At 39.7% G+C, this 16,865-nt stretch overlaps 1 protein-coding gene across 3 annotated transcripts in view; it reads right to left on the reverse strand.

The window, feature by feature from the left end:
- RYR2 (ryanodine receptor 2) overlaps nucleotides 1-16,865 on the reverse strand; it is an 820,963-nt gene that overhangs the window by 263,913 nt on the left and 540,185 nt on the right. For all 3 annotated transcript variants that reach the window (XM_060191940.1, XM_060191939.1, XM_060191938.1), the window contains 2 exons: nucleotides 10,498-10,657; nucleotides 4,814-4,961 (listed from right to left, as the gene is read on the reverse strand). In XM_060191940.1, the coding sequence (XP_060047923.1) occupies nucleotides 4,814-4,961; nucleotides 10,498-10,657 (308 nt within the window). The remainder of the gene's footprint in view (nucleotides 1-4,813; nucleotides 4,962-10,497; nucleotides 10,658-16,865) is intronic.

Below are 16,865 nucleotides of genomic sequence, written 5' to 3' on the forward strand. Positions count from 1 at the left end.
CTTACACCAGTCTTTGCAATTCATGACATGTGCACTTAATCAGCTGCGCTACCGCCAGGCCTCCAAATGCCAATATCTTTATAAACTCTAGCTTTCAGTATAAGTGATAAGAAAGTATATCTTATCATAGAGGATAAAGAATAACCAATAAAATGTGTCCCTAACAAAATGAATGGAACTAGAATTGATTATAGTTGGTGAAGTAAGAAGGTAATAATACACGACTACCAAATGATCTTGCTCATATATAGAATGTAAATAATTGAACCACATGAACTTACAAAAAAAGAAGGAGCCAAACTATCTCTAAGATTTTCTGAGAACTACAGTGATTATAGGAGAGGTGGTAGGGGGTTACAGAGAACTTTGATGATCAGTGCAGTATGAAACTCTACCCTTGTAAGGTAAATCATTATTAAATCACTAATAAAATTTATATATTAAAATTTTAAAGTATCCCTTAAGAAACTTAAATGTGGGAGTCAGGCAGTAGCACAGTGGGTTAAGTGCATGTCCATGTGGCACTAAGCACAAGGACAAGTGTAAGGATCCTGGTTCAAGCCCCCAGCTCCGCACCTGCAGAGGAGTTGCTTCACAAGCGGTGAAATAGGTCTGCAGGTGTCTTTCTCTCCCCCTCTTTGTCTTCCCCTCCTCTCTCTATTTCTCAGTCTCATCTAATAATGACGGAATCAATAACAACAATAATAACACAACAATAAAATGGCAACAAAAGGGAAAGTAAATAAAATATAAAAATTATATAAAGAAACTTAAATGTTAGTTTGATAAAGATTTTTAAAATCTGATGAAAAGCATTAACACATCCAAGAAGTTCAACAAAAACAAGAAAAATTAGCTGAAAGAAATCTACAGGAGACACATCATAAACTATTAAAAGACGAAGAGCATCTGAAAAGCACCAAAAGAAACAACACTTCACAAAAGGGATCCTCAATAAAAGTGTTAATGGCTTATCAAAAAAACATGGAGGCTAAAAAAGCAATATATACACAATACACAGAGTTCTAAAAGATAAAAAGAGTGAAACTAGAATTCTATATTTAGCAAGTTGTTATCTCTCTCTCTCTCTCTCTCTCTCTCTCTGTCTCTTTTTAATGAGAGCACTGCTCTTCTGTGTTTTATGGTAGTGTGGGGGGTTGAATCTGGGACTATGGAACCTCAGGCATGAGAGTCTCTTTACATAACCATTATGCTATCTATCCCTACCCCTCTCTTCAAGATTTTTCTGACAAAATCTGCTCCCATACTTTCTCCTCAAACTCACCAGGCATTTGAGACTTTAACCTCTAAGTCACACTGCCCAGGTCCACTGAACCTCAAGGATATAGTCACTGATGGACAAAATCATGAATCCTATGTAAACAAGAAACAGAGGTGCTCCTAGGCACTGGCAAGTGGGAATCTGTCACTGTCCAGGTCTGCTCACACACAGGCCCTCAGATCAGTCCTTCACAGAGCACCAGGTATTATGAAGAGACAAAGAATACAAAATGCACCATTCACACAATGGGCCAAGACAGTAGTTGAAGAAGTACTCCAAATACAGACAAACAAAATCATCTAAGTCAAAGTAACAATCCTAATAATGCTTTTTCAAGTGATTAAAAAAAATAAAAATCAATGTTCCATTCTCTGAAGGGAGGAGGTTGGATAGCATGCTCTGCCTATCACCCAAGGATGATGGGTTCTGAAATTGGCATAGCCTGGAATGTTACGAGCCATGGACATAAAATGTGGGCTCAGACCTACAGGGATGCAGAGGTTACATAGGCTCCTGTGCTAACTATGGGCCCCAGATCAAATCGATGGGGTTTACATTAACAATATTTATATACTTTTCCCATATTTGGGAACTACTCTCTTCCCTGATCCAGCTTTCTGGTCCTTTTTCTAACTATGACACCATTCCCCCAGACAATAACGTAGGTCACCTGCATATTAGATGTCAGGCACAGGCATATACTAGTTGGGTCAAGGGTTCCCTTGGAATCTAACTAAAATAGACCTACTAGCTTTTTCCAAAATGGAGACCCCAAATTTTCATCCACAGTATTCCAACCTTTAGGCTCATGATTAGTCAACAATTTGCTCTGCTTTATATTTTAACTCTTTTCAGCCACCGGGTTCCAGATGATACCATGATGCCAACCGGACTTCCCTGGGCAGATGACCCCACCAATGTGTCCTGGAGCCCTGCTTCCCCAGAGGGAATGAGAGGGACAGGTGAGGAGTATAGACCGACCTGTCAATGCCCATGTTCAGTGGGGAAGCAATTACAGAAGCCGGACCTTCCACCTTCTGCACCCGATAATGACTCTGGGTCCATGCTCCCAGAGGGTAAAGAATAGGAAAACTATCAGGGGATGGAAAGGGATATGGAGTTCTGGTGGTGGGAATTACGTGGAATTGTATCCCTCTTATCCTATGGTTTTGTCAGTGTTTCCATTTTGTAAATAAAAATGAAAAAAAAAAACACAGCAAGAAAGGAGAAATTACGAGAATGTTCCAAACCAATATCACAGAGCTAAAAAGCACAGAAGCTAAATAATGGAGGAACTCAACACAGAACTGAAGAATCAGTAACTTACAGTATTAAGTAGAGGCAGGAAAACAAACAAACAAAAGAATAATACATAGGAGCTGGGTGGCACATATTACATATAGTATGCAAGGACCCAGGTTCAAGTCCCCAGTTCCCACTTGCAAAAAAGCTGAAGTCATGCTGCAGGTGTTTCTTTTTCTCCCTCTCTATCTTCATTTCCTCTTTCAGTTTTTCTCTGTCCTATCAAATAAGTAAATAAGGAAGGAAAAGATAATATAGCTGCTGTTTATGATTATTGCTGTTTTCAAGCAGTCCTTATGAAACAGATTAAAAAATAAATTAATTTTAAAAATTAAAATGACACAAGAAATATGAGACATCAACAGGTGCAATATTTGCATGACAGTGGTTCCAAAGGGAAATGAGTGAAGAGAAGGAATAGAATATTTATGTGAAGAAATAATAGCCATTAAAAAAAAAAGAAAGAATAGCCATTAAGTTTCCCAAATTGGGGCCAAGTGGTGGCACACCCAGTTAAATATACACATTACTATATACAAGTATATACATTACCATATACAAGGACCCATGTTAAAATTCTTGCTCCTCAGCTGCAGGGGTGAAGTTTCATAAGAAATGAAGCAGTGTTGTTGGTCTCTCTCTCTCTCTCCTTCTCTCCTCTCATTCCCTTTCTATTTCTACTTCCCTCTCAATTTCTCTCCATTGTATCAAATAAAAAGGGGTTAAATAAAAATGGCCACTGAGAATGATGGATTTGCCATGCAGACACCAACTCCCAGTGATGATCCTGGTAGCAAAAACATAATAAAATTTTGTGGTGAGTAGATAGCATATGGTTATACAAAGAGACTCTCATGTCTGAGGCTCCAAAGTCTCAAGTTCAATTCCCTACACAAGCATCAGCCAAACCTGAGGAGCACTCTGGTAAAAATAAATAATAAATAAATAAATAAAACCCCTAAATTGAGAAAGGAAACATGCAACCTGATATAGGAAACTTAACATATTCCAAGCAAAAATAAAACCAATTAGGTACACTACAAGACACACTATTGTAAAAAGTGAGGATCAAAGATAAAGAGAGAATTCTTAAGGTTGCAAAAGAAAAACTAAGAGTCACATATGAAGGAGTCTCTGTCTCAGCTGTAAAAATGAGCACCATATACTAGCTTCCTCTATAGGTTTACTCCTGTAAACTAACCTGGTTCTTCTGAATGAGAGAAGGTATGGTGAGAAGGTGACTAATATTACCAGAGTTGGAGAGTTAGCTTTTTCATTTCAAATTCTTTTTTTCTGTCCCTGAAGAATCATTGTGGTCCTAAGACAGTAAGATGGGTCTGATCTATCAAAGATTCATTAGGGTGAAAAAAGGCTTAAACTACAGACCTAAATTATATGCTTAGACTAAGTAACTCTATCTCATACCCTTCAATTTACATTTTTATTTCACTTTTCTATCTATTCCTTTACTTTTGCATAATAGACAGATTATGCTTACAAAGTTACTGTGAGGATTAAGTAATGCTTTTGTATGGTTTTGTTGTTTGTTTGTTTTGTTGAGGCCAGAGTTCACTGCTACAGGCTGATATTTTCAGAAAGAAACAGAGAGACTGAGACAGAGAAACGAAAGATGGAAAGAAACCATAATACACAAGTTTCCTTCAGTTCTATGGAGGCAGAGTTTGAGCCTGGATTGCATATATGGCAATGCAAAAACACCGTCTGGGGAGGGAGCAGTTTTGACAACTGTGTAAACGTCTTAAAAATACTCAATGCAGGCCTGGGTGGTGGTGCACCAGGTTGAGTGCACCTGTTATAGTACACAAGGACCAGGGTTCAAGCCCCCAGTCCCCACCTGCAGAGGGAAAGCTTTTCAAGTGGTGAAGCAGTGTTGCAGGTGTCTCTATGTCTCTCTCCCCTCTAGCACCCCATTCTCTCTTGATTTATGGCTGTCTCTATCCAATAATAAAGATAAAAAAGTTAAAAAATACTCAATGCATATGATAATCACTACGCAAATGTTGGTGGTTATTTCTACTTAAACCTGGATTAAATAAATATTATTTGAATGAGAGAAGTTTCAATATCTGTGATTAGTTGAATCTGAGAATCCTGTAGGAAAATATCTGGTGATGAGTGAACCCAGGCACCTCAATCCTGTGGTGTTCAAAGACTGAAAATACAGTATTACTCTGTAGCTACAGGGGAACAAAGCAAAACACCAAATACCATGGTCTTGATCTGGTGCCTCCAGGTTGTAGCCGTATCCCAGCAGTGTGCGTACAGCCTCACGGAGGCTGTCCTTATTAGATTTCTTGGTTCGGTCATCTAGAAGAGCATAAGGAACAAGACGAGGGTTTCTTCTGTTCTTTACATCCTACAAACATTAAAAAAGAAAAAGGTACATGGCCATTAAAGCAATCCCAAAAGTTTTTGGAAATGAGAAAATCACTAGAAATAAAAAAAAATTAAAGCCTCTGAGAGTGATAGCTTCTATTTCCACACTCCTTTTGTCTTCTCAGACTACAAAAGATAATAAACCACTAGTAATAGAAAAGATTTAATTAATAACAGAATCAACTTAAAACAGGCTCTCTTCACAAGAAAAAGTAAAACTGGCAACAGTAAAAATTTGTTAACTTGAAAAATCTCTAACCATTGGCCACAGTCATAAGGCAAAAGGTTAACCTACAGAATATATACATATTTCCCCAGTTAACTGTCAGGTCTATGTTACAAGAGGAACATATAGTTCTGGTCTATTTATCAGTAAATTTTTTTAACTCAAGGAATAAAATAAGCCTATTACCCTTCTGATAAAATCCCCGGCTTACTGACTGTTCTATGACTTCAAATAGCTTGAAAACTATAAATTAAGGTGACTTTATCAATTAGTGAAATCAGAATAAGAAAGCAGGACTGAAAGAACATATTTGTCCACTATAAAGAGATAGTCCAAGGGGGACTAGGCGGTGGCATACTAGGTTAAGTGCACATATCACTATGCACAAGGACGTGGGTTCAAGCCACCACTCCCCACCTGCAGGGGCAACACTTCACAGTGAAGGAGGTTTTCAGGTCAGTCAGTCAGTCAGTCAGTCAGTCAGTCAGTCAGTCTGTCTGTCTGTCTGTCTGCCTGCCTGTCTATCTAACCTATCTAATCTATCTCTCCTCCCCTCTCAAATTCTCACTGTCAAATATAATGATAACGCTGGTGGCAAAAAAAAAAAAAAAAGAAGAAGAAGAAGAAGAGGAAGAAGAAGAAAAGAAAAAGAAAAAGAGAAAAGAAAAAGGAAGATAAAAAAAAAGTTTAAAATGCAGTTAAGGGGATCCAGACAGTGTTGCATCTGGTAAAGCACATGTGTCATAGTATGCAAGGACCCAGGTTCAAGCCTTTGGTACTCTCCTTCAGGGAGTAAGCTTTGCAAGTGGTGAAACAGTGCTATAGGACAGACTAACACTCTCTCTCTCTCTCCTCGCCCTCCTCCCTCTCAGTTTCTCTTGGTCTCTATCTAAAACAAACAAATAATAACAAAAAGTTTAAATGCAGTTAAGATTAATTTTTGTGGTGACGCAGTATACTGGCGACGATGGAAGTCCCGGCACAGTGCTGCCAGCAGCCTTGGTGACAGAGCATGCAGTGATCTGTGCAGGTGCATGGTGGACTGTGGGTGGATCCAGTCTGTGCTGGTGTACAAAGCATTGTGGGTGGGCCAAATAGACTGAAAAGTACAGCCAGCCAGAAGCCAGGTCTCTTTGGCTGCTGCTTGTTCCCCTGGTCAGAAGCATCTTGACGGAGGTGCGCACCCAGGTATCCGCCATGGCTGCTTCTCCTGGGAACTGAACACGTGGGATTCTGCTAGCTAGTAAACATTTAAGACCCCTCTACAGCCATGAGCAATCTATACCTCAGTTGATAATTGTTTATCTTATGGGAATAAACGTTTTATAACTATGCTCAGACTTGATGACCTAGCCTACTCTTAACCCCTGATGATAAGTGCTTATTTTGCCTTTTACCTGATTCACCCTAATAAAACCTTGTATTGTTTAAACTTGTTCCCAGCTCCCAATTGCGAATCCTTTTACATGCCACAGCTCCACAAACCCATTTTTAAGTTAAAGTTTCAACAAATTTTGACTAAGCAAGCAGATATGGTTTCTTACTGTTTCGTGAAACAAAAATAAAAATAGTCTAACTTTAGAATAAGTATAAAACTCTCATGAAAGATGGAAACATAACAACTCTACCTTTCAGGCTCTACTGCTTAAAACAGGACACCTTGGCGGGGGGGGGGGGGCTGGCAGTGGTGCACTTGCTTAAATGCATACATTACTATGCACAAGGACCTAGGTTCAAGCCCCACTCCCCACCTGCAGGGGGGATGCTTCATGAAAGGTGAAGCAGATCTGCAGATGTCTTTCTCTCTTTCCATTTACTCCTTCCTTCTCAATTTACCTGTCCTATCCAATGAAAAAGAAAGAAGAAAAAAGGGAGTCGGGCTGTAGCACAGCGGGTTAAGCGCAGGTGGCGCAAAGCACAAGGACCGGCATAAGGATCCCGGTTCGAACCCCGGCTCCCCACCTGCAGGGGAGTCGCTTCACAAGTGGTGAAGCAGGTCTGCAGGTGTCTATCTTTCTCTCCTCCTCTCTGTCTTCCCCTCCTCTCTCCATTTCTCTCTGTCCTATCCAGCAATGACAACAACAATAATAACTACAACAATAAAACAACAAGGGCAACAAAAGGGAATAAATAAATAAAATAAATGTTTAAAAAAAAAGAAAGAAGAAAATAAATAAGTAAAAAGAAGAAAACAGTTGAAGGGAGCAGTGGATTCATAGTGCCAACAATGAGTTCCAGCAATATTCTTGGTAGCAATAAAATAAAATGACACCTTTCTGCTCACTGAATGAGACAGTTGCAGCTTTTGTCAAACTCTCTATAGACATCATTTGTCTTTTTTATGCAGGAGTAATGAAAACCTTTCTACTTGCTGCCTCTTACTCTCTAGAAAATTTGTACGAATACTTAACCTGAGGACATGAATACCTACAGATTCCTTGAGTCAAAATCATCTGGGGTCCTTGTTAGGGAATACCAACCACTGCACAGCCATCCCCGAATAAATAAACCATGAAAACACTGTTGATGCAACTTCTAGACACATTACCCATCGACTCTCCTTCTCAACAAAGTTGTAGTCAGCATATTATTCTTATATAGCAATTCTGAAAGCACTAGTAAGTCTTACTTTTTGGACATAGTATCTTGGGGTTCTGAATACTAACAAGGAGCCCCCTGAGACTCGGGCGGTAGGGCAGCGGGTTAAGTGCACATGGCGCAAAGCGCAAGGACTGGCAAGGATCCCAGTTTGAGCCCCCGGCTCCCCACCTGCAGAGACGTTGCTTCACAGGCAGTGAACCAGGTCTGCAGGTGTCTGTCTTTCTTTCCCCTTCTCTGTCTTCCCCTCCCGCTCTCCATTTCTCTCTGTCCTATCCAACAAGGACAACATCAATAACAATAGTAACTACAACAACAATGAAAAACAACAAGGACACTGAAAGAGAAAATAAATAAATAAAATATTTTAATAAAAAAGAGTCCCCTTTTGTAAGACTGTAAACACTGATATTTGAATCTACTGATATTTAAATGTACTACACTATTGGTATACAGGATAAGTAACTCAAGTCAGCTACTATTTTCAAAGTGTTTACCATACAGGATAAGTAACTCAAGTCAGCTACTATTTTCAAAGTGTTTACCATATAGTTCTAAACAGAACATACTAACAAGAGAATAAAGAAAGATTTAATACAATGCTCTTTCAAATAGTCCAACACAGTCTGCAATGGATGCATTGTGCTGTATCAGAGAGGAATGAATTGAGGTGTGTGGATGAAGCAAGGGGGAGCAATGCCTCAAAGGAGAGCTTTAGCCAGTTTAGACAGCCTTGTGTTTTTATGAGTAGAACAAGGAGCATGCACAGAAAGGCAATCCACCTAGAGTTAGCAAGAAGTCTTACTATAAGTAAAAAAAAAAAAAGTACAAGAAAATAAAGATTCTGGAATCAGAAAACCTGATTCCTATTTAGTTCTGTCACCTGTTAGTTGTGTATTGTTGGGCAAATAGTTCTACAACTTCCTGGACACCATATGTAAATTGAAACTAAGAACTGTTTAACCATCACAAGATGGTGAAAATTACAGAGGACAATACATGCAGAACTTGAAGAATAGTTAATGATATTTAATAATAGCAGCAAAACAGTTATATACTATAGGTTTGGTGCCAGGAATTATCACAAATGCTTGTCCTACATGTGTTCTATAATGATACTAAATAATTAGTGATGATAAAGACAGCAGCAGAAAGGGTTTAAGTAACCTCTCCATGGTCACACAGTCACTAAGAGATAAGGTTAAAGTTTGTCCCACACTTCAGTTATGCTGCCCCAGTTATGAGTCAGTACTCAGTGACTCCTAGTTACTCACATGGATGCCAGTATTAATAGAGATCTGTAATTCTGAAATTGTGGAAAGTTCCAAAGACCTATTTTTTAAATTAAGTTTAATTAAAAATATATATACCATGTACCCTGAAACCCCACCTCTCCAGAGCCTGTCCCCACTAGGGAAAGATAGAAACAGACTGGGAGTATGGATAGACCTGTTAATACCCATGTCCAGTGGAGAAGCAATTACAGATGCCAGACTTTCCACCTTCTGCACCCCATACTGATCCTGGGTCCATGCTCCCAGAGGGATAAAGACTAGGAAAAGCTTCTAATGGAGGGGATGGGATACGGAACTCTGATGGTGGGAATTGTGTGGAGTTGTACCCCTCTTATCCTACGGTCTTGTTGATCATTATTAAATCAATAATAATAAAATAAAAAGAAAATTCTCAGTTGGTAGCAAAACATGATCTGAATTGATACAAGGTTGTTTAAAGTCTTTTATTATTATATTTATTTAATTATTGGATATAGACATCCAGAAATCAAGAGGGAAGGGGATGATAAAGAGAGGGAGAGAGAGAGACACCTGCAGCCCTGCTTCACCACTTGCAAAGCTTTCCCACTACAGTTGGGGACTGGGGGCTCAAACCTGGGTCCTCGTGCATTGTAACATATGCACTCAGCTTGGTTTGCCAGCACCTGGCCCATAAAAGTCTTTATTCCTCTTGGTGTTACCATACCTACATTTTGCTGAACAAATACTACTTTATAGTCCACTGCCTTGGTGAGGGTGCTATAGAATATGTAATGTCACTTTACAGAAAAACTTTACAGAAAAACGAAACCTATCTGGATGCTGAAATTCATCTGACCCTGAGGGTTTTGACTAAGCAACTGTGAACGTCTTTCATTGTTAGTAGAGGTCAATAACCTCATATTTCAAAAGTTCCTTTTTAAAATACAGCCACACATACAGAAATATCAATGATGCAACAAATCGCCATTCTGGTACACATTCACAGGTGTACCTTGTGGTCATCTGACAGTCATGGTTATCTAACTTTTTTAAAAAAAAATAATATTTATTTATTTATTTATTTTCCCTTTTTGTTGCCCTTGTTTTTCATTGTTGTTGTTGGATAGGACAGAGAGAAATGGAGAGAGGAGGGGAAGACAGAGAGGGGGAGAGAAAGATAGACACCTGCAGACCTGCTTCACCGCCTGTGAAGTGACTCCCCTACAGGTGGGGAGCTGGGGCTTGCGCTTTGCGCCACGTGTGCTTAACCCGTTGTGCTACCGCCTGACTCTGGTTGTCTAACTTCTTGAGCCTAGTTCTACACCGGTACTTTAGTGCATGTTAACAAAGCCAGATGGAACTTAAAAGTCATTGTTTAAGGTTTCTCACAGAAGTAAATAGCAGCCTAGAAGTCCTAGAGGTAAGTTTTTATGTACCTGTTGGATGCCATAAGTCCAGCCCTGACGAATTCGATCCCGGGCCCATACGTTATGAGCGTTTTCTGCCAGCTTGTCCACCATTGCCTCCTGAGATGGGGTGAGTTTGATAAAGCTCAGATCCATGGGGGCAGGTTTATATCCACTTGTGAGCTGGTAACTTCAAAGAAAAGCAAGAAATATGTAACTGGCCATTCTAGAAAGTTTCCAGACCCCTATAGTAGTTTTTGAAGGCCCCACCTAATTTTAATTGTTCTACTAACCACAGTGGTATGTACTAGTAAACAATGTACCAGTCCTCAAGCCTGGCCCCTCCCCTTCCTTCTTTCTTTCCTTCCATCCTTCCTTCCTTCCTTCCCTCCCTCCTTTCCTTCATCACTTTATGGGGTGGGTATGGGTTTGAAGTTAATCTGATTAGAGTATATTAAATCCTGTGCTAATTTTAGTGAGGAATGTGTACATTCTAAGAGAGGAGAGATCTTTGCCCCTGGCAACCAACCCTGATGCTCGCCTTTCTAGCTGGTAAAACTCCCCACATATGTTCAGACAGACATTTTTCCAGTAGGTTTTTTTTTTCTTTTCAACATGATTTTAGCATTTGGAGTTAAGTAAGCTCTACTGAAGTCTTGAGAGCTTTGAGATAAACAGTCACCATAGCAATTACCATTAAAATAATAATAATGATATTGAGCACATGTGTTACAATGCACAAGGACCTGGGTTCAAGCCCCTGGTCCCCATCTACAGGGGAAAAACTTCACAAGTGGTGCAGCAGGGTTGCAGATGTCTCTGTGTCTCTCTCTCTCTTTCTCTCTATCACCTTCCCCCCTTCAATTTCCAGCTGTCTCTACCCAATAAATAAAATGGCATAAAAATGAAATTTTTAAAAAATGAAGATGACTCTAATTTAGGATGATTTACAGAAATAAACTTCTTTATGGGGAAAAAAATCTCTCCTTTGGCAAGTTAAACATCTAGAACATTTGGTTTTGCCCAGAAACCACTCTTTTCACCACTTGAGGCAACTATTTATAAGCCATTAGTCTCTCTCATTTATTCTAAAATTTATAGCCATTGAAATTCTTCATCCATAGGTAATTAAATGTGTTCACTTTCACATATGAATCTGTCTGATGTAAATTTATTTGTCTCCAACCCAACTAGAATGCAGAGAAGTAAGGGATTTGTTCCCTTTCACTTCTATGTATCAGTATCTCAGACGCAATGGAGTGGTATTTTTAAAAGGTAGGGAGCAAGAGGAAAATCTCACATACATACGTGCACACACACACACACACACACACACACACAATTATACATAGTTCTACTGAGTTAGAAGTTAGTCCTCGAAAAATATTTTTTCCATATTCCCTCTTCTATCTGGAATTCCTATTCTAGTTGCTTCATGATCACAATGAAAACCCATTTTCACCTACTGTAGAAAGCACAAAATTAGTTCAGTGTCATTTTTATATATTAGTACAAAATATTCCTTGCAATCAGCAGACAAGCTAAGTTTAGGACTCAGGCTTTTCAGAATGAGGAGAGAAGGATAACAGTTGGGAGGGATGGACAGACGAAATGACCCTGGAATCAAAAGGAGGAAACTTGAATTTGACCCGACAGAATTTTTTTGTATGTTCGTTTTAATTTTAATTTTTTTAACCTCTTAACTTTTTTTTAAATTGCCACCAGGGCTATCACTAGCATTTACTATGAGCCTTACAGATCCATCACCCTAGGCAGCCAACTTTTATTTTCTAATTTTTACTAGATAAGATATAGAGAGAAAGAGAGAGAGGATGGAAGAGAAAGAGACATCTGTAGGCCTGCTTCACAACTCATGAAGCATTCCCCCTGAAGGTGGGGAGCAGGGGCTCAAACCCAAGTCCCTGCATTTGGTAATATCTGTGCTTAATAGGGTGCACCACTGCTCAGCCCCTCAACCCAGAACTTGATGACACCTAACTTCTACTGACATGGGTTCCCTAAAAAGTAAGATGAGAGTTCTTACTGCTGCTCTGCCGTAGCTACCTAACTGGAATGAGAATGAAACAAAATAAAAACAAGACAGTGGATAAGGATGTGGTTGAGAACTCTTGTGGAAAATAAGAACACAAGTATTACGCTTTTCTTCTTTGTTATTATTTTATAGAGACGGAGAAGGCACAGAGGCAGAAAGAGCAAAAGAGACCACTGGGCCAAAGCTTCCTTCAGTGCTGTGAGGGCTAGTCTTGAACCTGAGCTGAGCACATGGCAAAGCAGTACACTATCCGAGTGAGCTATTTCGCCAGCCCTAGGCTGACTACTTTCACAAGCCTCACTACTTGGGTGAGACCTTTCCTTTCACAGGATTCTCTAATTCCACTGCAGGTGGTTCAATTCCTAACAAAGTCCCAAAATCTAGATATAGACCAGGTCCCATGAAATAGGGCACATGTTCACATGTAACCATAATTTAGGGCAAAATGTATACCTGAAATCAAAAATGCACAATAGTCTGCAGTGAGTCAGTATATGCAGCAAGCAAGTAGAAAGACCTAAAAAGACACCATAAAGTTCCTAATGAAATAGTGTCCACTTAGACTTAGATACCCTCCTCACCTATTTCCTATTATACTTCCCTAATCTTATCAAAGTAAGGATCGCAAAAGCTGAATAAAGGCAAGAGACTGGCCTACTTTAATGATGACTCTTTAGTCCCTACACTATCAGGCCACCGCATCAGCCAGGGCCCTAGTCAGGGAGTCCCAAGATTCCCAAACAGACATGACAGGCCTAGATCTCAAATAAATCCCTCTCTCCATTGTTACTGGTCATCTCTATCAGGAACAACACAATAGACCCCTTTGTGGGCCCCCATAGGACCTTGCCCTCAACTTGGATCAATAAAGGTAGAGAATGTTCCATTCTCCAAAGGAAGGCTGGACAACACACTCTATCTTCCACCTGAGGAAGATGGGTCCTAAAATTGGAGCAGCTTGGAACGTTCCTACTCATGACCACAAAATGTGAGCTCAGATCTATAGGGATGCAGAGGTCACATAGGCTCCTAAGCTGAATATGGGTCCCAGATGAGATCAAATCGATGGGGTTTACAGTCAACAATATTTATACACCTTTCCCATATTTGGGAGCTACTCTCTTCCCTGATGCAGCCTTCTGGTCCTTTTTGCAGCCATGACATCATCTCCTCAGACAATAACTTGGATCCACCTGCATATCAGATGTCAGGCTCAGGAAAAAAAAAATACTTGTATAGTCATGGGCTCTTTGGAATATAACTAAAATAGGACTACTAACTATCTACAAAATGGAGACCTTCCCCAACTCTTCATCTGCACTATTCCAGTCTTTAGGTTCATGCTAGTCAACTTTTTTTTTTTTTGCTTTATATGTTAATTCTTTTTTCAGCCACCAGGTTCCAGATGCTAACATGATGCCAATCGGACTTCCCTGGAAAGACAACCCCCACCAATGTGTCCTGGAGCACTGCTTCCCCAGAACTCGCCCCACTAGGGAAAGAGAGACAGGCTGGAAGTATGGATTGACCTGTCAGTGCCCATGTTCAGCGGGGAAGCAATTACAAAAACCAGACCTTCCACCTTCTACACCCCATAATGACCCTGGGTCCATACTCTCAGAGGGATAAAGAATAGGAAAGCTATCAGGGGAGGGGATGGGATAAGAAGTTCTGATGGTGGGAGTTGTGTGGAGTTGTACCCCTCTTATCCTATGTTTTTTTTTTCAGTGTTTGCTTTTTATAAATAAAAATAAAAGAAAAGAAAGAAAGGAAGGAAGGAGGAAAGAAAGAAAGATAGATAGATAGATCTAGACCACTGCTTTTCCACTTGTAAAGCTTTCCCCCTGCTAGTAGGGGCCTGGGCCTTGACCTTGACCTTAGGTCTTTACAGACTGTATCATGTGCACTCAACTGGTTGCACTACTGCTCAGCCCAATTTTCAGTTAAGTCCTTAGGTTCAGTGCCCTGTACCACCATAAGGCAGAACTGAGCAGTGCACTGGTAAAAAAAAAACAAAAAAAAAAAGTTAGAGTAAGCTAATGCTAATGGTCTGTCTCCTGAGGGGCTGGGTGGTAGTGCATCTGGTTGAGCACACATGTTACAATGTGCAAGGACCCAAGTTCAAGTTCCCGGTCCCCCACCTGCTTAGGGAAAGCTTTGCAAATGGTGAAGCAGGGCTGTACGTGTCTCTGTGACTCTCTCTCTCTCTCCTTTCCCTTATCCTTGGCTGTATCTATCCAATGAATAAATTAAAATAATAAAAAAATTAAAAAATGATCTGTCTCTTTGTTCCCATACAGATATATTTATCAGCTAAAATTCATCATATAAAGTAAGCATATATATTCACATACAATTTTTGACACTGCACAAAACTAGATTCTATATGACCTCATAGCTTATGCTTTTATCCACTTTCAACATTAATATTTATGTTCACCTTTGTTATTATTTTATCATTATAATTAGTTCAACTATATGGCTATATCCAACTTAATCAATCTTCTACCAAATAACTGCGCTTCAACTCCACTAAAAATGGACATCTTAGTGCCATTTCAAAATACATACATGTGAAATATGTCACCAAAATGTGAAACTGCTTAACTTTTAAAAAATAATTTATTTATTTATTTATTTATTTACGAGAAAGATAGCAGGAGAGAGAGAGAAAGAACCAGGCATCACTCTGGTACATGTGCTGCTGGGGATTGAACTCAGGACCTCATTCTTGAGAGTCCGGTGCTTTATCCATTGTGCCATCTCCCGGACCACAAAACTGCTTAAATTTTAAAAGGACATTTTAAAACTTAAAAAAATGTATAACAAGTAAGTTTTAATAACATTTTAAATTGTTTTATTGTGGAAATAGTGATTTACAAGACAACTGTTGCCACATGAATATACTTTTATTTAGATATCCGCATATCAAAAAACAAAACAAAACAAAACAGGTATCACATAGCGTATCACCAATTTAAGTCCTTCACTGTGGTAATTAGATTAAACCCAGATGCCTTCTCAGCTCCCTCCCAGTTTTGATAAAAAAATTTTAAAAGTTTGTTTAGTTAAAAGACTTGTTTGAAATTGCATTTTCACAGCAAGTACACAATTTCTATGTTGAGTCAATGTTTATCTGGGTTAACTTGAGGCCTGGGGTGACTAATGGGGATCGTGGTGCTGCTGTAACTTGCTATTTCTTTGCATGATATTACTTGAACTGCTTCCAGTTCAGTGCATGCGCCTCAGAAATGTAGTTGGATATTTAATATTATTATAAAGAAAAATTAATAACATGGGGCAATTATCATGGGTTTGGGGTCCAAGTGACCCCACACTCAGGCCTTGCAGGTGCCACATTGGGGTTTAGAACAAGGGAGGGGAGTGGGGGCCTTCCATTCACCCCTTGGTCCTGGGAACCCTGTGGAAGGACTTTGGGGGATAGTGGGGTCCAAGGTTTTGGGGTGCTGGGTGCTGAGCAGGAGGCATGACTGGGACAGGCCCCTCATGGCCCCTGCCCCTTCAGAGGGAAGTTGTCTCACTGAAAACCCAAAATGTGTCCTGTAAGATAGGTCTATATAATACTTACTGATTAATTTAAAAACTGAGGTTTTGAAAACTAAAACAAGGTCACAGAGGTTGTAGCACAGCAGGCAAAATAATTACTATAGTATTAGTTGCTTGAGTTTTATTTAAGATAAAATAGGTTAATAATGGGAGTTGGGTGGTGCCGCAGCTGGTTAAGCACAGCTGAAGGATCCCAGTTTGACACCCCCCCCCACCCCCCCGCTCCTGGCTCCCCACCTGCAGGGGAGTCGCTTTACAGGCGGTGAAGCAAGCCTGCAGGTGTCTGTCTTTTTCTCCCCCTTTCTGTCTTCCCCTCCTCTGTCCATTTCTCTCTGTCCTATCCAACAACAACGACATCAATAATCACAACAATGTTAAACAACAAAGGCAACAAAAAGGAAAAATAAATATAAAAAAATAAAAATATATAGGTTAATAATATCAAGTTCACAACACTTTAAAAAAATTTTTATTGACACCAGCATTATTGCTGGTACACAGTGCCTGTGGTCAGTTTTGCTTTTGTTTGTTTGTTTTCATTTATTTGATAAGATAAGGAGAAATTGAGAGAGAAGGGCTAGATTGAGAGGAAAAAAAAAGAGAGAGACACCTGCCTTACTGCTTATGAGGTTTCTGCCTACAGGTAAGGATTTGGTGTTTGAACCCAGATCCTTGCACATGGTAATGTGTGAATTCAAACAGGTATGTCACTGCCAAAGCCCCTCACAACACTTTCTAAAATGTATTTTCTTCGAAGGAAAGAAAAGAAGCCATATAT

The sequence above is a fragment of the Erinaceus europaeus genome, chromosome 6 (assembly GCF_950295315.1).
Source record: "Erinaceus europaeus chromosome 6, mEriEur2.1, whole genome shotgun sequence".
In the NCBI taxonomy this organism is placed as follows: domain Eukaryota; kingdom Metazoa; phylum Chordata; class Mammalia; order Eulipotyphla; family Erinaceidae; genus Erinaceus; species Erinaceus europaeus.